The sequence below is a fragment of the Bos mutus genome, chromosome 2 (assembly GCF_027580195.1).
Source record: "Bos mutus isolate GX-2022 chromosome 2, NWIPB_WYAK_1.1, whole genome shotgun sequence".
NCBI classification, from domain to species: Eukaryota; Metazoa; Chordata; class Mammalia; order Artiodactyla; family Bovidae; genus Bos; species Bos mutus.
This window is the reverse complement of record NC_091618.1, coordinates 110551479-110573677: the sequence shown is the minus strand read 5'-3', so window position 1 is coordinate 110573677 and position 22199 is coordinate 110551479. Positions and strand designations below refer to the sequence as shown.

Genomic DNA, 22199 nt, shown 5'->3' with positions numbered 1-22199 from the left:
TCTGACCTCTCTTGCCTCATCTTTTATCATTGACCAGTGCCTCCCATTCACCACCAACTTTTAAACTCCAGCCCATTGTCATAATTTCTGTTCATCTTTTAAATCCCATACTAAATATTGATTCCTCTTGAAAGCTTCTCCTTGACCCTTGAAGGATAAGACTCAGTTATCACTTGAGGTATTCAGTGATAACCTGATACTCATACCTCTGTATTCAGTCACAGCATCATCATCCACTCAGTTAATGACACTGGAAACATCCTAGATGTTTGCCTTTTCCTTGTTCTCTGTGTCTGTTTACATAACGTTTTTGTATCTTGTCCATCTTCACTACCACTATCTTACTGTACGACTGCTGCTGTCTCTCTTTTTTAACATCAGTTACTGTTTCTTACCTTTCACCTGATGTCTTTTTCATGTCTAACCTCCTTCACTAGCGTTTAAGATAAAATTCACTCTCATGAAGACCCTTTATAGGCCTTCTGATTTCTCTCCTTCTCCAGTGTCTTCCTTAGGCATCTGCGTTAAATTCTTTCAGTGCTTTAAATGGACTCTGCTTTACTTGTTTCTGCACCTTGGTATATCTTGTTCTTTGCCTTTCTTTACCTGTTCCATTTTCTATTTATCCTTTATGACTTGCCTTGTATGTCAGTTCCAGTAGTAAATCCTTTTTGACCTTTTTTCTTCCTAGTTTCTTCCCCATTTCCCCTCGAGTTAGGTACCTTTTGTACCTGCGCCTGTCAGTATTGGAGCTCTTATCTCTCCATCTTCTCTCTATGCCCCCAGTATCTAGTACAGTGCCTGGCATATAGAAAATGGTCAGTAAATACTAAATTATAGTACATAAGCATATGATTGAATTTCATTTTCTCCTTCTCAAAAGACCATTTTTCTAGTTTGCCACAGGTGTTTTGCTTCTCTAGCTCTAACAGTAGTTTATTAGTCGTAGATTATCTCACTTCCATCTCAGTTAATTGCATATGTTGACTTAGAACTAACTCTGAAGTTATACTGCTGTGTTCTTAGAGTGGCAGATGAAGTAATACAACATAGCAGTTGTATTGCATCCTTACATAAGTACAGATTTAAATAAGGAAAAAAGTGACAGAAACACTTTGATTCATATATATTAATTTGATTTTATCAGCCATGCATTGCAGTAGTCTTCTAAAACTTTTTTTATATCCGTTTGTGCAGAACATCTAGTAAAGTAATTGGAATAGAGGTCATGAATCTTTCATTATTTCTTTATCAAGAAATTAAAGTAGAAAATAGGACTTCCCTGGTAGTCCAGTGGTTAAGAATCCGCCTGCCAATGTTCAGCCTCTAGTCGAGGAAGATTCGACTAAGGGCAGTTAGCCACAGGGCAGCTAAGCCCATGTGTCACAGCTCCTGAGCCTGTGCACTCTAGAGCCCATGCTCTGCAACAGAGAAGCCACCGCAGTGAGAAGCCTGCACACCACAACTAGAGGGTAGCCTCTGCTCACTGCAGCTAGAGAAAGCCTGCACAGCAACAAAGCCCCAGTGCAGCCAGAAAGTAAGTACTATTAAAGAAGGTTACTGCTGTGTAGTGCTTAGGATTTTAAGCTCTTTAGTCAGATGTGGAATCCAACCTTGACTTTTCCAGTTTTATTTTTTATTTTTTGGTAAACTGTTTTATGTCTTAGAGCCTCCACTTCCTTGTGAAAGTACCTATGTCATAATGTTGAAAAGATGAAATGAGATGAAGCTTATATAGTACTTGCATGGTTCCTGGTTCTTAACTATTTTTTTTTTAAATTTTATTTAATTTTTAAACTTTACATAATTGTATTAGTTTTGCCAAATATCAAAATGAATCCACCACAGGTATACATGTGTTCCCCATCCTGAACCCTCCTCCCTCCTCCCTCCCCATACCATCCCTCTGGGTCGTCCCAGTGCACTAGCCCCAAGCATCCAGTATCGTGCATCAAACCTGGACTGGCATCTTGTTTCATACATGATATTTTACATGTTTCAATGCCATTCTCTCAAATCTTCCCACCCTCTCCCTCTCCCACAGAGTCCATAAGACTGTTCTATACAATACTGTCTCTTTTGCTGTCTCATACACAGGGTTATTGTTACCATCTTTCTAAATTCCATATATATGCGTTAGTATACTGTATTGGTGTTTTTCCTTCTGGCTTACTTCACTCTATAATAGGCTTCAGTTTCATCCACCTCATTAGAACTGATTCAAATGTATTCTTTTTAATGGCTGAGTAATACTCCATTGTGTATATGTACCACAGCTTTCTTATCCATTCATCTGCTGATGGGCATCTAGGTTGCTTCCATGTCCTGGCTATTATAAACAGTGCCACGATGAACATTGGGGTACACGTGTCTCTTTCCCTTCTGGTTTCCTCAGTGTGTATGCCCAGCAGTGGGATTGCTGGATCATAAGGCAGTTCTATTTCCAGTTTTTTAAGGAATCTCCACACTGTTCTCCATAGTGGCTGTACTAGTTTGTATTCCCACCAACAGTGTAAGAGGGTTCCCTTTTCTCCACACCCTCTCCAGCATTTATTATTTGTAGACTTTTGGATCGCAGCCATTCTGACTGGTGTGAATTGGTACCTCATTGTGGTTTTGATTTGCATTTCTCTGATAATGAGTGATGCTGAGCATCTTTTCATGTGTTTGTTAGCCATCTGTATGTCTTCTTTGGAGAAATGTCTATTTAGTTCTTTGGCCCATTTTTTGATTGGGTCATTTATTTTTCTGGAGTTGAGCTGTAGGAGTTGCTTGTATATTTTTGAGATTAGTTGTTTGTCCGTTGCTTCATTTGCTATTATTTTCTCCCATTCTGAAGGCTGTCTTTTCACCTTGCTAATAGTTTCCTTTGATGTGCAGAAGCTTTTAAGGTTAATTAGGTCCCATTTGTTTATTTTTGCTTTTATTTCCAATATTCTGGGAGGTGGGTCATAGAGGATCCTGCTGTGATGTATGTCAGAGAGTGTTTTGCCTATGTTCTCCTCTAGGAGTTTTATAGTTTCTGGTCTTACATTTAGATCTTTAATCCATTTTGAGTTTATTTTTGTGTATGGTGTTAGAAAGTGTTCTAGTTTCATTCTTTTACAAGTGGTTGACCAGATTTCCCAGCACCACTTGTTAAAGAGATTGTCTTTAATCCATTGTATATTCTTGCCTCCTTTGTCAAAGATAAGGTGTCCATATGTGCGTGGATTTATCTCTGGGCTTTCTGTTTTGTTCCATTGATCTATATTTCTGTCTTTGTGCCAGTAGCATACTGTCTTGATAACTGTGGCTTTGTAATAGAACCTGAAGTCAGGTAGGTTGATTCCTCCAGTTCCATTCTTCTTTCTCAGGATCGCTTTGGCTATTCGAGGTTTTTTGTATTTCCATACAAATTGTGAAATTATTTGTTCTAGCTCTGTGAAGAATACTGTTGGTAGCTTGATAGGGATTGCATTGAATCTATAAATTGCTTTGGGTAGTATACTCATTTTCACTATATTGATTCTTCCAATCCATGAACATGGTATATTTCTCCATCTATTAGTGTCCTCTTTGATTTCTTTCACCAGTGTTTTATAGTTTTCTATATATAGGTCTTTAGTTTCTTTAGGTAGATATATTCCCAAGTATTTTATTCTTTCCGTTGCAATGGTGAATGGAATTGTTTCCTTAATTTCTCTGTTTTCTCATTATTAGTGTATAGGAATGCAAGGGATTTCTGTGTGTTGATTTTATATCCTGCAACTTTACTATAGTCATTGATTAGTTCTAGTAATTTTCTGGTGGAGTCTTTAGGGTTTTCTATGTAGAGGATCATGTCATCTGCAAAATAGAGTTTTACTTCTTCTTTTCCAATTTGGATTCCTTTTCTTTTTCTGCTCTGATTGCTGTGGCCAAAACTTCCAAAACTATGTTGAATAGTAATGGTGAAAGTGGGCACCCTTGTCTTGTTCCTGACTTTAGAGGAAATGCTTTCAATTTTTCACCATTGAGGATAATGTTTGCTGTGGGTTTGTCATATATAGCTTTTATTATGTTGAGGTATGTTCCTTCTATTCCTGCTTTCTGGAGAGTTTTTATCATAAATGGGTGTTGAATTTTGTCAAAGGCTTTCTCTGCATCTATTGAGATAATCATAGGGTTTTTATTTTTCAATTTGTTAATGTGGTGTATTACATTGACTGATTTGCGGATATTGAAGAATCCTTGCATCCCTGGGATAAAGCCCACTTGGTCATGGTGTATGATCTTTTTAATGTGTTGTTGGATTCTGATTGCTAGAATTTTGTTAAGGATTTTTGCATCTATGTTCATCAGTGATATTGGCCTGTAGTTTTCTTTTTTGTGGGATCTTTGTCAGGTTTTGGTATTAGGGTGATGGTGGCCTCATAGAATGAGTTTGGAAGTTTACCTTCCTCTGCAATTTTCTGGAAGAGTTTGAGCAGGATAGGTGTTAGCTCTTCTCTAAATTTTTGGTAGAATTCAGCTGTGAAGCCATCTGGACCTGGGCTTTTGTTTGCTGGAAGATTTTTTATTACAGTTTCAATTTCCATGCTTGTGATGGGTCTGTTAAGATTTTCTATTTCTTCCTGGTTCAGTTTTGGAAAGTTGTACTTTTCTAAGAATTTGTCCATTTCTTCCACGTTGTCCATTTTATTGGCATATAATTGTTGATAGTAGTCTCTTATGATCCTTTGTATTTCTGTGTTGTCTGTTGTGATCTCTCCATTTTCGTTTCTAATTTTATTGATTTGATTTTTCTCCCTTTGTTTCATTGATCCTGGATCTCTGATTTTTACCTCTAGTGAGATCTTTTTGCCTAAGAATACCCTTTAGTAATTTCCTTTTAGTGTGGGTCTATTGGTAGTGATGTCTCTCAGTTTTGGTTGGTCTGAAAATAACTCTTTTGCCTTCATTCTTGAAATATTTTTACTGCTTTTAGGTTGGTGGTTATTTGAAGATAGAATCTTACTGTCTTCTAACTTAAATTACTACTATTGACAAGTCAGATGACTCTGTAGAAAATGATCTTAAATGGAGCAGAAGCAATATTTGGAGATTAGGTAACTATTTTAAATAAATGAGCAAGATCAGTCTATAGATTCATGAAGGCCAGAGAATTCCAAGTAGGATGAATAAAAAGAAGTACTCAAACACATCATAATGAAATTTCAGAAAATCAAGGAAAAGAGAAAAAATTCTCAAAAGCGGCCAAACAGGGGGACTTCCAGTGGTTTAGACTCTGCTTCCACTGCAGGGAATGCAGTTTTGATCCCTGGTTAGGTGATTAGGGAACTAAGATCTGACAGGCCATGAGGCACAGCAAAAAAAAAAAGGGGGCCACCAAAAGAAAAAAATATTAAATGCAAAAATTAAGGGAAAAAACATTCTAGACAGATGGCAATTGAAAGAAAACCATATTTATAGCAGATACAGTAAAATTTAAACCAAAAAATTATAAGAAATAGTGATTATTTCATAACTATAAAAGTTTAAAATCACCAAAACATACAATAATTCTAAATTTGTATGCATAACAACATGCCCTCAAGATAAAAAATTGACAGTATTTTAAGGATATATGGACATATACACAAATTATAATGGGAGAATTCAACACATACATTTCTTAGTAATAGAACATATAGATAAAAATAAAACAATATAAAATAGAAACACAGCATGAGTATAGAAAATTTCAGTGGGATTGACAGGCTTGACTTAATGAGCATGTTACCCCCTAACATTTATAGAATATATGTTCTTTTTAAAAATGGACTTTTATAAAAATTGACCATGTCGAGTCGTATAACAGGTCTAAGCAAAGTTCAAAGGATTGAAAGAGTTTTATGTAAGACTGACATTGTTTCTTCCTTTAAATGTTAGATAGGACTCATGGGTGAAACTTAATGGATTGAAATCATATAAAATATGTTCTCTCATCACAGTGGAATTAAACTAGAAATCAGAAACAAAGATAGTGCAAAAGTCTCATCGGAAATGAGAAGATATTTTTAGATGAATGATGGTGAAAGTGCTACATGGCAAAAATTATTGAGGTAAAACTTTTATCAGAGGATGAGCAGAATTAACCAAGAAAAGGAGGAAGAGAAAAATAAGAGCAGAAATTTTGATACAGGAAATAATCATAAAATACAGAGCATCAGCCAGTCCAAAAGGGATGTCTATGGGTTTTATGTGGGTGAGGAAGGACTAATAAAATTGAAAACAAGAAAGAGAGAAAAGAATCATCATCAGGAATGAAAGAAACAATGTTATTATAGAATGTACACATACTTAAAGAAAAAAATATTATAAATGACTTGAATTTAAAATTTTTGTGAAATGGATAAATTTCTAGAAAAATACAAGTTACCAAAATTGACACTAGAACAAACAAAATCAGATAGTTCTGTAACTGTTAAAAAAATTGAATCTATAATTAAAATCTTTGATCATAAAAAACTCAGGTACAGATGATTTCATCTATGAATTCCACTAGCCATTTAAGGAAGAAATAGTGCCAGTCTTTCAAAACCTTTTGAAGAACAGCTAAGGGAGAAATACTTTCAACTTAATTTTAGGCCAGCAGTTATAGTGTTGAAATTCAAGAAAGACCATACCGGAAAGGAAAGTTATAGCCTAATTTGTCATGGTGTTGTTTAGTGGCTAGTTCATTTCAGTTCAGTTGTTCATCAGTGTCCGACTCTTTGCGACCCCATGAATCGCAGCATGCCAGGCCTCCCTGTCCATCACCAACTCCCAGAGTCTACTCAAACCCATGTCCACTGAGTTGGTGATGCCATCCAACCATCTCATCCTCTGTCTCCCCCTTCCCCTGTCCTCAATCTTTCCGAGCATCATGGTCTTTTCCAGTGAGTCAGCTCTTCGCATCAGGTGGCCAAAGTATTGGAGTTTCAGCTTTAGCATCAGTCCTTCCAATGAACACCCAGGACTGATCTCCTTTAGGATGGACTGTTTGGATCTCCTTGCAGTTCAAGGGACTCTCAAGAGTCTTCTCTAAAACCACAGTTCAAAAGCATCAATTCTTTGGCGCTCAGCTTTCTTTATAGTAAAACTCTCGCATCTGTACATGACTACTGGAAAAACCATAGCCTTGACTAGATGGATCTTTGTTGGCAAAGCAATGTCTCTGCTTTTTAATATGCTATCTAGGTTGGTCATAACTTTCCTTACAAGGAGCAAGCGTCTTTTAATTTCATGGCTGCAGTCACCATCTGTAGTGATTTTGGAGCCCCCAAAAATAAAATCAGCCACTGTTTTCCACTGTTTCCCTATCTATTTGCCATGAAGTGATGGGACCAGATGCCATGATCTTAGTTTTCTGTATGTTGAGCTTTAAGGCAACTTTTTCACTCTCCACTTTCACTTTCATCAAGAGGCTCTTTAATTCTTCTTCACTTTCTGCCATAAGGGTGGTGTCATCTGCATATCTTAAGGTTGTTCATATTTCTCCAAGCAATCTTGATTCCAGCATGTGCTTCCTCCAGCCCAGCGTTTCTCATGATGTACTCTGCGTATAAATTAAATAAGCAGGGTGACAATATACAGCCTTGACGTACTCCTTTTCCTATTTGCAACCAGTCTGTTGTTCCATGTCCAGTTCTAACTGTTGCTTCCTGACTTGCATATAGGTTTCTCAAGAGGCAAGTCAGGTCTTGTATTCCCATCTCTTTCAGAATTTTCCACAGTTTATTGGGATCCACACAGTCAAAGGCTTTGGCATAGTCAATAAAGCAGAAATAGATGTTTTTCTGGAACCCTCTTGCTTTTTCGATGATCCAGCAGATGTTGACAATTTGATGTCTGGTTCCTCTGCCTTTCCTAAAACCAGCTTGAACATCTCGAAGTTCACGGTTCACATATTGCTGAAGCCTAAGTTGTGTCCAACTCTTCTGCAACCCCATGGACTGTAGCCTGCCAAGCTTCTCTGTCCATGGGATTTCCCAGGCAAAAATACTGGAGTGGATTGCCATTTCCTTCTCCAGAGTATCTTCCTGACCCAGGAATCGAACCCACACCTCTTGCTTTGGCAGGCAGATCTATTACCACTGAGCTGCCAGGGAAGCCCTATTGATAAATGATAGTCTAATATCATTTATAAAAGTAAATGCAAAAATATTAAATAAAATATTAGCAACCCCACATATAATACATAAAAATGAGAATTTATCAAGACCAGTTTGGATTTATTTTAGGTATGATAGCTTGGTTTAAAATAAGAAAAATCAATGTAATTTTCACATGAAGAGAAAGATTATATGGTTATCTTAATAGATTCCAAAATAAAAAATAATAGGTAAAATTCAGCATCGATCTGTCTAAACTCTTAGCAAGCAACCGATAAAAGATAATTTCCTTAATCTGCAGTATACATCCAGTTTTCTTTTGGCTTGCATGTCTACATGCTGTGTTTATGGGTCACCATGTCCTTGTGTGCCCTGTTTCTTCCTCCTGGCTGCTTTCTGTTGCTTCTGTTAAACCGGTTCAGATATTACCACTTATGTGCCTTTTCCCAGTTTCCTTCCGATAAAAGTTGTTTTTCTTTACACTGTGTACTCATAGCTGTATCATCCAAGATAATCACTGTATTTTAAGGTCAGCTAATTAGTGATATTAATCCCATTTTATCCTTTCTGTTGAGCACATTCATAAGTCCTGAGGATTAAAATGTGGCATTTTTGGAAAGTCATTATTCTACCTACACAGCCTCCCCTCTGACCTAAGATTCACTTCTTTCCCACATGCAAAATTCATTTATCCTATCTGCAAAGTCTTGTCAACCTCATTACAGCCTTAACTCCACGTTAAAAAAACCTTACCTAAATCTCATCAACTTAGAGATTCTAAATTTTGTTACCTAAATAAATTATGAGTGAGACTTTTGTATAATCTGCCCTGAAAATAATTCCTCTTAACCTATGAACCTGTGAACATCAAGAGACAAGTTACTACCTCTTTCCAAAATACAGTGATGGGGACAGCCATAGGATAAGAGTTACAGACATTTCCTTTCAAACAGAAAAAGATTAAAGGTGTCACTGATCCTGGCAGTTTCAGAATCCATCCAGGCAAACTCAGGTTTCAAGATCTGGTAATAATTTTTCTGTAGCTTGTGACTTTTCAAGCTTCTGTCCATTTTTTTATAAAGATTTCTTTTTCGTGAAGGTTAGCATATATTTGCTGCTGAGTAGCTTTACAACCAGTTTCTTGTTTGTAGAGTTTTGACTCTTTGACAGCCTTTCACTTTGTGCTGTCTGTGTCCCTTAAAATCCAAGCTGGCAGTGTTTTTGTTGGTATAAAGTTCTCAAGAATCTTGTGGGTCTCTCATGTGTGACACAAGCATTCATTCCATTAGACAAGGGGCTCCTCCAGGTTTTTGTTTTTTTTTTTTTCCTAAATAATTTTATCACTATTTTTGACTTCTGCTAAGAAGGCTGAAGGGATCTGTGAGTCACACACTTCATCTTTTTAAAGACTGTTTATGTGAGGAATACTCTGGCTTCTCTGGAATATTAGCAAAAGGTTGTTCAACTACACCCTCCGTTTTAAGAGGAGCTTTGACCATGAATCTCAATTTTGGTGTATTTTGCACTCTGAATAAAATCAAAATTTCTTAAACCATTAAATCTTGGTTGGATTAAACCCATTAAATTTTTGGTTGAACATTTCTTATTTCTTACCTTTGATTTATCTTTCCTCACATTTTAGTGTAAACAGTGAGAAGAAACCAGTCCAGACTTTGAACACTGTTTGGAAATCTGCAGAGTTCATTTCTTACATGCTTGGCTTTCTGTATAACTACAGGATACAGTTTTGCTAAGCTTTCTTCCATTGTAACAAGGATTCCTCCAGTTTTCTATAACATATTTTTCATTTCCTTCTGAGTTTTCACCAGTTGCACCTCTCCTATCTACCAGATGATCCATTCATGACAATTTAGGTGTTCTCTTAAGGCAATAGGTTTTCCACACTGTGTTCCTTGTGGAATTCCTCGAATCCTCACTTGGCAGAGTTGTTAATATTCATATTTCTGCTAATAGCCTATTCAAGGCAGCCTAAGGTTATTTTAAAATCATGCTCCTCTGAATTCTCCTAGCCTCTTGCTCACTGCCCACTTCCAAGCTCACTGCCCACTTCCAAAGTCACTTGTATATTTTTAGGTATTTGTTATGGAAATATCCCCTTTCTAGGTACCAGGATCTATAGTAATTTCATACTGCTGCTGTAACAAATTGCCACAAATTCAGTGAGTTAAAACAACACAAATTTATTATCTTATATTTTTGGAGATCACAAATCCAAAATGGATCTCACTGGGCTAAAATCAGGGTATTGTCAGGGTGCATTACTCATGGTGGCTCTAGAAAACAATCCTTGCTTTTTCCAGCTTCTAGAGCCTGTCCACATTGCTTGGTTCATGATCCCCTTCCAACTGCAAGCCAGCAGAAGCAAGTCAAGCCCTTGTCGTGTCATGTCACTGGGATTCCAACACCTTTGCCCATCTCCTCGCATTTTAAGGCTTCTTATGATTACATTGCGTCCACAAAGGGTAATCCAGAATAAATCCCTATTTTAAAGTAAGCTAATTAACAGCTTTAATTCCATCTGCTACTTTAATTCTCCTTTGCTGTGTAACTTAGCATACTCACATCTCCAGGAATTAGGATGTAGACATCTTTATGAGGCCATTATTCTACACATCATACCAGCACTTGGCATAAGTCATTAGTCCTCTTTTTTTTTTTTTGTATATTGAATCCTGGGCTCTTCAGGAAACTAGTTTCATCCTTCCCATATTCCCCCATTTCTTTTTCCCAGTGGTACTTAAAAAGAAAAAAAATTAGGTTAAATTTGCATAACATACAGTTAGCCATTGAAAAGCATACGGTTCAGTGGCACTTGGTGCATTCACAGTGCTGTGCAGTGTTGTGCAGCCAAGACCTCCCTTTAGTTTTGGAACATTTTATTCATCCAGAACACCTAATGCCCATTAATTAATCACTCCCCATTCCTGCCTCCCTGCATCCTCCTGGTAACAAATAATCTCCTTTCTCTATGTATTTGCCTCTTCTGGATAGTGCATTAAAGAGAATCATACAGTAGATGTCTGTCCTTAAGGCAGTACCACACTCTTTTGATAACCATAACTGTATTAATTTTTTAAATAGGAAGTATGAGTCCTTCTTTTTCAATATTGTTTTGTTTATTTGAGGACCCTTGCACATTGCATTTTACTAAAGAATCAGCTTTCCTGTTTCAGCAAAATCGTTGATAATTTTGATCAGGATTATGTTGGGTCTGTGGGTCACTTTGGGGAAGAATTGCCCTCTTAACAGTAGTGAGTCTGCTAATCTCAAGGACATGAGCACTGATGTTCTTTCATTTAATTAGTATGCTTTCATTTCTTCAGCTATATTTTGTAGTTTTTAGCATCCAAGTCACTTCCTGAGTAACTTGATCCTATGTATATTACTGTTTTCAGTTCTATTATTAATTGAATTGTATTCTTAGTATTGTTTTTACATTGTTCATTGCTGATGTATACAAACACATTTGATTTTTGTGTGTCGATCTCATGCCCTGCAACTTTGCTGAACTTTTTAGCTCTTGTTCATTTTTAGAGATTTTCTACATGTAGAGTTAAGTCATCTGTGACTAGAAATAGTTTTACTTCTTCCCTTCCAATTTCAGTGTATTTTTTTTCTTTAAGTCCTCTGAGAGGACTTCCAGTACAATATTGAACAGCAGGGGTGAAAATTGTTCCTGGCCTTAAGGGGAAAGTTTTTACTCTTTCACCATTGAGTATGATGTTAGTTATGGTTTTTTAAATAAATGCCCTTTACCATGTTAAGGACATTTTTTTTCTATTTCTAGTGTCTTTTTAGGGCTCTTCAAAGGCAGAGTAGTCTCATCTATTTCCTCCCTCATTTAAAAAAGTCTACTCCTCAATGTGTGACTTAGTTCAGTATTCTGTAAAGGTTTGCTAAATTGTGCCCAAAAACCGGCTTGATATTTTTTTTCTTAAGTGCCTTTAACATTCTGTTTACCAGATCTTGTATTCCTTAACTCTGAGACTTCAGATTAGTTTCCTGCTTAAACAGAATACCCTTAAAAAATTGGATATCAGTTTCTTTGAAATGAGTAATCTCTGTTTTCTGCAGATACCCTACATTTCTATTAAACTCTTGGAAAACAATTTTTGAATTAAAAATAAAATTCTCATTCATTCATTGAGTTCAATTCAGTCACTCAGTCGTGTCCGACTCTTTGCAACCCCATGAACCATGGCACACCAGGCCTCCCTATCCATCACCAACTCCTGGAGTTCACCCAAACTCGTGTCCATTGAGTTGGTGATGCCATCCAACCATCTCATCTTCTGTTATCCCCTTCTCCTCCTGCCTTCAATCTTTCTTCCTAGCATCAGGATCTTTTCAAATGAGTCAGCTCTTCGCATGAGGTGGCCAAAGTATTGGAGTTTCAGCTTCAACATCAGTCCTTCCAGTGAACACTCAGGGCTGATCTCCTTTAGGATGGACTGGTTGGATCTCCTTGCAGTGCAAGGGACTCTCAAGAATCTTCTCAAACTCCACAATTCAAAAGCATCAGTTGTTCAGCACTCAGCTTTCTTTATTCATTCATACTCACTGTGAAAGGTTATCAGTGGTTAAGTTTTATGTTTGAGTTTTAAATTTCTTGGCTTTTTGAATAATTTTGTGTTAACCTCCTGAACAGTTTTTATGATTTTTAGCATCTCCTAAATATATATACATAAATGTGTAATAAAGTTAATATTCAATCTATAATATGAGATATGATTCATAAAGGGAGAAATTGGACTTTGCATTCTGTGAACAAGAGATTTGCTAAGTAATTTAAGCAATTGACTTGCTTAAGAGGGTGGATGTTTTTTAAGCATCTTAAAAAGCACATCATAAAATTAATTGATGTGGCAATTAAAAGTCATCAAAATTAGTATTTTCCTAGCTTACCTCTTTCCATATATAAAATAAAATCCAATTTCTTTAAGATCCAATTAATTTTATCTAAATTTAATCTATAAGTATTTTTCAGTGGAAATAATTAGCAGATATCTAAAGTGCTAAATGGCCCATGGGGTCGCAAAGAGTCGGACACAACTGAGCAACTTCACTTTTCAATTTCTAAAGTGCTAATATATGTCAGGTGCTTTCTGATAAGGAAGTGCAAAGAAATGTAAGAAATGTCTTTTGCTGTTTGGTGGTTTGCATTCTATTTTGTGAGACAGGAATAGGAATTCTTAAACTGCTGTTTGAACCGCAAAGTTACGTATATGTGAAATTGGATACCACGATCATAAAATGGTAAGAATTACTGTCCAAGAACTTCCCTGGTGGCTCAGATGGTAAAGCGTCTGCCTATAATGCAGGAGACCTGGGTTCAGTCCCTGGGTTGGGAAGATCTCCTGGAGAAGGAAATGGCAACCCACTCCAGTATCCTTGCCTGGAAAATCCCATGGACGGAAGAGCCTGGTAGGCTACAGTCCATGGGGCCGCAAAGAGTTGGACACGACTGAGCGACTTTCTTTCACTTTCACTGTCCAAGAAAGTCAGTAGCCTAGTATTTAGTACTATCTGTACATTTGTTTATTGATGCTTCAAACCCAGCAGAGAGAAATTAGTATGTATATATTTTGCTGTTTATTTGAAGCCTTGTATTGGTAGTAATCAAATGCAGTAAAGAAAGCAAAGTTCTGTTGCTGCCGAAAGTTACCATTAATCTTTACTGAGAATTGCATGTGTTTCATATTAGGATTAGACCTATAAAATAATGCTCTGGGGTCAAAGCTTTTGAAATCAATGAGGTATCATTATACTAAGTAAATTTAGGGAAGGGACTATTTGTGTGTATTTGCTTTTATTAAAGGTATGTAGATGATGTATATTTGAGCCACAACACAAACATATTAACAACTGGAACTGAATGCTAGTTAATAGCCAATATGTATTACATTATAAAATGTATACGATTAACCATGCAGTATTCAACAGACTAAGACACCATGGAACTAATTGACACTGATTTATTATTAACTCAGAAGAACAATAGCTATTGAAAACTACTGCCAACTTAAGACAGTCAAAAATTTTAGTAAACTAAATTTTAGCCATACTAATTTTACCTTATGAATAGTAAATTTAGCTGCATTTTAACTCAATAAAAACCAAAGTATAGAACTGTATTTTATTCCTATACAGAAACAAACAAAATATTTACATATTTAAAAAAATTAGTTCTGAGCCCATCCTATGGTCTACTGGTAGGCCTAAAACCTTATTTTAAGAGTAGTAAATTACTATATTGTTATACAGGTAATTTCCATTGATGGCATATATGCATATCCAGAAACTATTTGCCAAAATTCCTATGGCTTTATTTTAGTGAACTAGTTGAGATATTATCAGCTTTAGTTTCCAAACCTCTTTTTAAAAAAATACCACGTTTCCCTCTTCTTGTTTCATTGCATCTGCATACATGTTTCACATTCACAGTGCAGTGTTTAGTTCTCTAAATTTATGTTAGGCAACTGCTGGAACTATATTGCTATATTCAGTATAATAAAATCCAATGGTTATGTTAACCTAAGACTGGGTAGAGAGAGTTAATTTTAAATGTTTGTTTTTTACTCTTAAGATATTTCTAGTGGAATACTAACTGAATTTCTTGGAGGTTTTTGATTATTTCATTTGAATGCCCTTTCTATGATATTAATATTTTAATTACCATCTAGCTTAAGGGAAATAGCATTTATACTGAATGTTGCTGAGGGATATAAACCAAGCATAAATAAGTTGTCCTTGGGGTTTGGAGCTTAACCAAATAAACCCAGAATACATAAGTAAACAAGGGCCTAAATATGATAGATAAAAGCAGTTCTTTCAGTAATGGGTATGAATGGAAGTTGTTTTGTTGTGGGGGGGGGTGTCTGTGTGTGTGTGTGTTTTCCTCTTTCACTTTATTGATACAGAATCATGTTTTCTTATGAAATATTATAATAGGTACATATCCTACTAAAGTTCTACATACATTAAACTACAGTTGAACCCTAAATAACATGAGGGTTTGGGACTCTAACCCTCCCTACAGTTGAAAATTTGCATATAACTTCACAGCTGGCCTCTGTATCTGCAGTTCCACCTCCACAGAGTCAACCAACTCCAGACTATGTAGTGTACTGTAATACGTGTTTATTTTAAAAATCTTCATGTATGTGGACCTGTGCAGTTCAAACCCTTGTTATTCAAGGGTCAGCTGCAGTGATTTTTTCTAATTTACAGAAGAATATTTGAAATTAATAATACCACAACCATAAAGTACTCTCACGTGTGTATATGTTTGTATTTATTAATAATTTGGTGGGTTTTGGCAGCCCTGTCTCACTTATTCACTAGCACATGGAAGCAGAGAAGAGAAAAATGTCTTCATTTCTTTCTTTCTTAAACCAGTGCCCAAATTGGACCAATTACCTTTGCAGTGATTTCCCAGTACTCTTAAAGTAAAATGAAATTCATTTCTTGGTCTAAAATCCATCCTGCTTTTAGATGCTGTGCCCCTGCTTTATCTCTTTTGCTGACAGCCTCTTTGACTATATTCTGATACTTGTGTGTTTTTTTTTTTCCTCTTCTCAGTATCAGTCTATTTCCATCTTGGTGTCTTTGTACCTGCTTTAACCTGTGTCTAGAACGTACTCCCCTAGGTCCTCTTGTGGCTGTCCTTTTGACATTCAGATCAAGACTATCTCCCTAAAACTTGGTGCAAATTAGTGTAGTACAGACAGTTATTATCACACCAGCCTTTCTGATTCCCTTTATAACACGTACTGTTACTTGGGATTGTTTCATTTCTGGACTAAATTATTTCTCTTCTGCTTCCTTACCCCCTATACTCCCACTATGAAGTGTAAGTTCAAACCAGAGTATATTGAGAAACTGTCCTTTTCATTGCATCCTTAGGATCTAAATTCGTGGTACTGATTAAATAGTTGTTGAATTTTATAAGTCAGTCAATTTTTCCATCTGTATTAGATATACTCTGAAGAATACCTTCAGGCACTTTAGGCTTATGTGTTCGGGGCTGAAATTTGTCAACATTTTTAGTATTTTTATTTGATTAATTTTATTTTGCTGGTTGTTAATAAGAAACAATAAGTATTAATATCTAGAATTACAATTTCATTTTGACAGGTTGACTTTGGCAGAATATCATGAACAGGAAGAAATTTTCAAACTTAGACTAGGACATCTCAAAAAGGTACGTGAAGCATATGCTGGCCATTTCATTTTACCAGAGGTTGTGGAAAGTTGTGTTTTCCGTTTCTTATTAAAGAAGGCAAAACTTACAGAGAAAAAGGACCCAAATTTAAAACTTCAGACCAAAAAATAAAAGAGGGGCATAAAAGTTGCATTTTTATGTTGAATATATTAAAATAACGTTCCTTTACCTTGTGGTAATTTACAAACATTTCAGACGCTGATAATACAGTGTCCCTGGGACTTCTCAATGCAGGGGGATGCTGATTCGATCCCTGGTCTGGGGAGTAAGATCCCACATGACGTGTGTGGTCAAAAAGTTAAAAAACAAAAACCCTTGTCCCTATAGTGGAGGAATGATCCTGGACAGAACTCCAGGTTTTTAAGATTACTGTTAAATACTATCTGTTTTTTTTTTTTAAAAAAAAAAAGCTTTATTTTTAAGATAAAATGTAATATTCTATGTTGTGTCCATTTCATAACAAATTGAAACAATTGTAAATTAATAACAGGTTTTTTTGACTTAACTTTAAAGTTACCAAATACCTGATTAAATGTTTCAGTTAAAACATATACATTGGCAAATTTAGAAGAGCCTGATCATCGGTAATAATATGAAGTGATATAATTCAGAAAAACATTGTTATATTTTAGTAAGTTTTATAATGTAAACTGTGTACTTGTTTGTAAACTCTGAAATTATATTCAGTTCATTGTTTTTTAGTTCGTATTTTTAATTCAAACCATTTCAGAGAAATAATAGATTTTCCCCCTCAAAATGAAATTACTGACAGCTGTAAAATTCTTTTTCTTTGATCCAGTTTTTAAATTGTCTGGTCTGCTTATCACATTACTTACGTTGTTTAAATAGGCTGAGTAACAGCTAAAACTAAGTTAGTGAACTAATTGAAGATAGTATCTATCAAGTCATCTCCCTGGGGTAGGGTGAGGTATGTCAGAGAAACCCATTCTTGTAGCAGCCACCATCTCATTATAGATGTGCTTATTTTTGGAATGCTATCAACATGCTTCAGAGTCCTGCCATTTAGGTACAGGGAACAGAAAAAAATTATATTTTATATACATACATATTTGTATATTGGAGAAGGGAATGGCAACCCACTCCAGTATTCTTGCCTGTAGAATTCCATGGACAGAGGAGCCATGGGGTCGCAAAGAGTCGGACACAACTGAGCGACTTTCACCTCACTTTTGTGTATATGTGTGTATATATAGACACATATATATACATGTAATTTGTATTAGTGTTCTTTACTGTACCCCTGTTCAGAAAAGTTTCAGCCCAACTACTTGAACAGTAAATTCTAAAATGAATTTATTCTGATCTGTTTTGTTCTGTTTTCTGTTCTGTTGTAATTATTGATATTTCTCTTGTCCTTTGATATAAGTAGACAACTTCAACCTGTTTTGTAACTGATGGAGTTGTAACGGGACTATAGAAGGGAAGTGGGGATTTTGAAGTTCAGAATTCGTACAAGTATTTGTCTGCCCACCTAAGCTATTTTGATAGAGACCTGTGTTTGATGTTCCATAAAAAGAAAGATTTATCAATTATTTTCTGACCAGCCTTTCATGATAATGGGATGCTAAAGTGTATAGTCAACTGGAGGATTATAATTTTCACACATAATAGTAAATTTCAGATTACTCTTTCTAATGATGAGTTTTACATGTCTTATGGAAACCTGTTATAAAATATGAAATGATAAAGTAGTTAAATTAGGAATCGACTGTTTGTATCACAAAAATACTTAAAAGGATTCAGAGGGCGGTTTGTTTTTATTTTTTGATTGGTGGGTGGTTGGTTGATTTTAAAGCTTTCCTGGTACATTGAAAATATTTTATTTCTCTGAAACATTTCTATTTTATAAAGTAAGGTACATATACTTAAATGTCTAGATATTATATAAACAGTTGTAAGCTTTTGTAGTTTACTACACCTTCTATTCTAACTTCCGTATTATCTTTTTTCCCAGTGTTTGACTTCTCCATTTTTGTATTTACTCATTCTAATAATTGTCCCATCCATAATCCTTTTCCTGTTTTATTGTTTCAGCTTTTATCAAATTTACTGAGCAGTTTTATATTTCTAACTTTATCTTCTTAACCAATTTACAACATTACTTTTCTTTGATCTCCATCATGGAATATTTTGGAAGAATTGATGAATTAATGCTGAAATATACTCTCATGTTTTGAATTCTCACATTTACTTCTGACTTTTTTGGTTGAGAAGAATGAATGCATTATGAAGAAAGTTGCTAGTAGTACATACAGAGAACAAAATTGAGTAAGTAGTGTCACCTTAGAGTACAAATGAAGAGTAGTAGTCTGCTTTCCACTGGGTATTATTTTTTTTAGTTGTACAGTTTAAGAATAATAGGCATTCAGTTACATGTGTTAAAAATAAGTTATTTGGCATTCTAAAGCATAGTTGGAAAGTAGGTCATTAAAAATAGGTCGTTCTGGTTTCTAAAACACAAGTAGATTGAACACTTCATCACCTCTATCTTAAGCCAACATGAACCATACCCCGACATGTAACTATATAGTTTCTACCATAGGCTGGATCTGATCTGTAAATATTTGATGTCCATGTAACCTGTGCAGGAATTAATCATGTGACCTACATCAGATTAGGGTTTAGATGTGGAGCCCAGTATACCTCCTGCATTACCAAAGGTGACTTTCACTCTCCCTTCAATAAAAACTCTTGAAGTTAGATAGAGTTATTAAATTTGTTGGCACCAAAGGAAAAAACTTCAATCATTGCTGAAGCCCATACCATTTGGACATAGAAGACTAGAAGGCCTAGTTAACTTTTTCTTGAGATAATTTATGATATACATTGTATTTTATAAAGATAATCATAATAACTGAATAGGTAAACCGAAATATGAAAAAGTATTTACCACTGAGTAAATCATAAAGTTCAGTTCATATTCTGTAGGGCTAGAAACATAATGATCCAAATCCAGTGAATCTGTTAGTGTGATAGAGTAACAAATGAGAGTTCAGCAGTAAGTCCATGGCTAAAATAAATTCTCATTCCTGTTACCACCAAATAGTAAATGTAAACTTACTTAAGGGCTTACTGTCTTCTGAAATTAGGAAAATTATTGTTCAGCATCATCTTTTTTAATATATTAAGAATTAATATTGTTTTAGTTATCAGTTTATGAAATTATTGCTCACTCATTCACTAAGTGATTTATTTCCACATTTCAGGAGAATTACATAATATTACATTTTATACACTTTGAATTTTTAACCATTCTAGAGTGAACATTAATGTTAAATTTGAATGCCAAGCTCTTCTCTGTTTGCTTTGTCTAAATTAATATAGCTAGTAACTAGCAAAGCCAAGACTTGAACCTTTTCTCACTGCTACTTCAGTGGAAGTATCCTTACACTTTATTCCTACAATTCTCTAGTTGTAGATGGAGAGCAGGTTGAGCCTTCTGTATTCAGAATTGATTCCCTTGTAGCTTTGCATTTTTCTTAGAGTAGTAGGAATGTTTGCTTTCCTTTTTTCCCCCAGAAATAGACTGTTTTATTTTCATCACAGATAAAGTAGAGCAATTAAATTTTTCACACACGTATTTCTTTCTCTCTTTCTCTCATATATTACTTTCCTTGGGTAGCCTGTTAGTGACTATTCTATCAACTAGAATATTTCTTTATTATTAATTGGTTCACTGTTTTTCATTATAAATTTATCTTTAAAGGTCAAGAGGAAAAGCATGTTTTGGGAGGTAAAATGTGTAAATACTCTCTAGTGTAATTTTACCTTTATACAGCTAAAGATTTACTAGAACGTAAAGGAAGTATATAGTCAAATATATGTATATTATACAGATTACTCCTGAAACTTACACAAAATAACTTTTTGCTACTAGTCATTATGCATAAACTTCCTTGATTATCGCTTATAAGCTTATAGTTGTAATGAGAATAATTTCCTATGTTTAAAATTTTGTTTCTTTAAGGTAGAGCAACTAAATCCGATAATGTACCTGTGCCACATGTGGCATCTCTGGCTTTAAGAAAAACTAATAAGCTGTGTACCAGTTAGCTTTTATAGTTGATCCTGTTTTGATACCGGTCTTGATACATTCTAGTTATGAGAAAGTCGTTTATCTTTGTAATTTGAGGAGTTCTACTAGGTGGTTGTTTGTATAACTCCAATCTTAATTCTAGAATTGAACAAAACTATGTGGATGTGCTTTCCAAGGATTATTACTAAACTAACATAAACAACTTTTTAAAAAATCCCTGGTAAACCATCTTCCTTGTAATAGATTCTCTCTAGTCATAATATTATTTTAAAAATATAAATTACCAATCATAATACCCCAAAATAAAGAGAAAGTAAGAATTTTGAAAGTTATCAGGACCAATAACTACATCACACCACTGCTGTTTGACTCAAGTTTGTGATGTGAACAGCGTGTGGAGGTGTTTATTCTAGTGTTCGAATTTTTGGTCTTCTGGATTTAAAATATTTGATTAGTTGGAGAGAATGCATATAGAAGATTTGACGTCTCAGTATGGAATATTAGATAGTGTAGTAGGGATTGACTTTAATGTATGTGTTTTGGGGTGTGTGTGTGAGAGAGAGAGTTATAAACCGTGAATTTAAATACCAGAAGCTTTTAGGAAAAACATAACCAGCTTGTAATTGAAACAGGATTAGTCAAGAACCATCAGCACCAACACAAGTGTATCTTTGCAGACCAAAGGAATCAGCTAAACAATTACGGTCATCTCAATCTCTACTAAAACAAAAATCGCATCCAACATGCCACCTGACACCATTTCTTTCTCTCTTTCTCCTTTGCTCCTTGCGATGTGGCATTCATCTCTCCTTGTGCCTCCGTTCTGAAGAGATAACAGTATAGCAACAACTCTGCCACTGAAATCCTGTTCTCTGACCGATATTGGCACCTGCAAAGAGAAACAACCAGTAACAGGCAGCAGCAGCATCAGTATTAATCTTCCATGATGAAATCTTTACAGGTCAAGAACAAGCACACAGCTCTTTTCTCACTCCTTCACAGTGGACCATGCAACTAGTTGAAATGGAAGACAATGGATTGTCTGCAAGCCTTTTGAACAGTGGAGAATACAGGGCATTGGTTTTAGGTGAATTAATCCCCAAATATTCTTGAAGTTTGATATCTCCTTTGGTCTTTCTTTCTAGAATACCATTGTCATCTGATTTATCAAATCCTTAGTATGACCACAAAGAATACGTTTGTGTATGTGACACCTCTTGTCACTTTAGGTATGAATAAAAATGTGAAAATAGGTAATGCTGGAGGGCTTAAACTGCATGTGCACCTCTATATTCAAGAAAATTTTCTCTCAAAGCCAACCACATTGTATGTTACATTTCTCTAGAACAATACACAAGACGCTACTTGTGTAGGAAGTAGTTTTCAGTGAAGTCTAGTGAAAATGCATTCATCACGCTAGAAAAAGTCACCATTAAGCCCACAAAGAATATACAAGGTTCCCAAGTTCTTGGTATGTGTGGGCAAGAAAAGTGCCAAGAGTGTTGGAATTCTAAACTTGACATCTTGTGCATAGTTCTGCCTCTGTTTAAAAACGAGTGCTAGTCTGTGAAAGCGATGCCTGAGAGAGCACGGCACTAGCTGTAGATAGGAAAGCTACTGGTGTGTGTACTCTGCGTCCTGCTCTCCTTGTGAACCTGCAAGCATAGTTCTGGCTCACCCCATCTGTAGTTACACATCTTTACCCGGTAATAGATGGTGTTCACTTACCAGAGTGAAAATTTAGTGATAAAATGTATTTCACGTTTGTAGATTTTTATATTAATCCAGTTGTGTAGGCAAT

General features: G+C 35.5%; 1 protein-coding gene across 3 annotated transcripts in view; it reads left to right on the top strand.

Annotated features, from left to right (window-relative positions):
* Positions 1-22199, top strand: part of TLK1 (tousled like kinase 1) — a 178844-nt gene that overhangs the window by 135112 nt on the left and 21533 nt on the right. For all 3 annotated transcript variants that reach the window (XM_005887582.2, XM_070358322.1, XM_070358327.1), the window contains one exon: positions 16254-16320. In XM_005887582.2, the coding sequence (XP_005887644.1) occupies positions 16254-16320 (67 nt within the window). The remainder of the gene's footprint in view (positions 1-16253; positions 16321-22199) is intronic.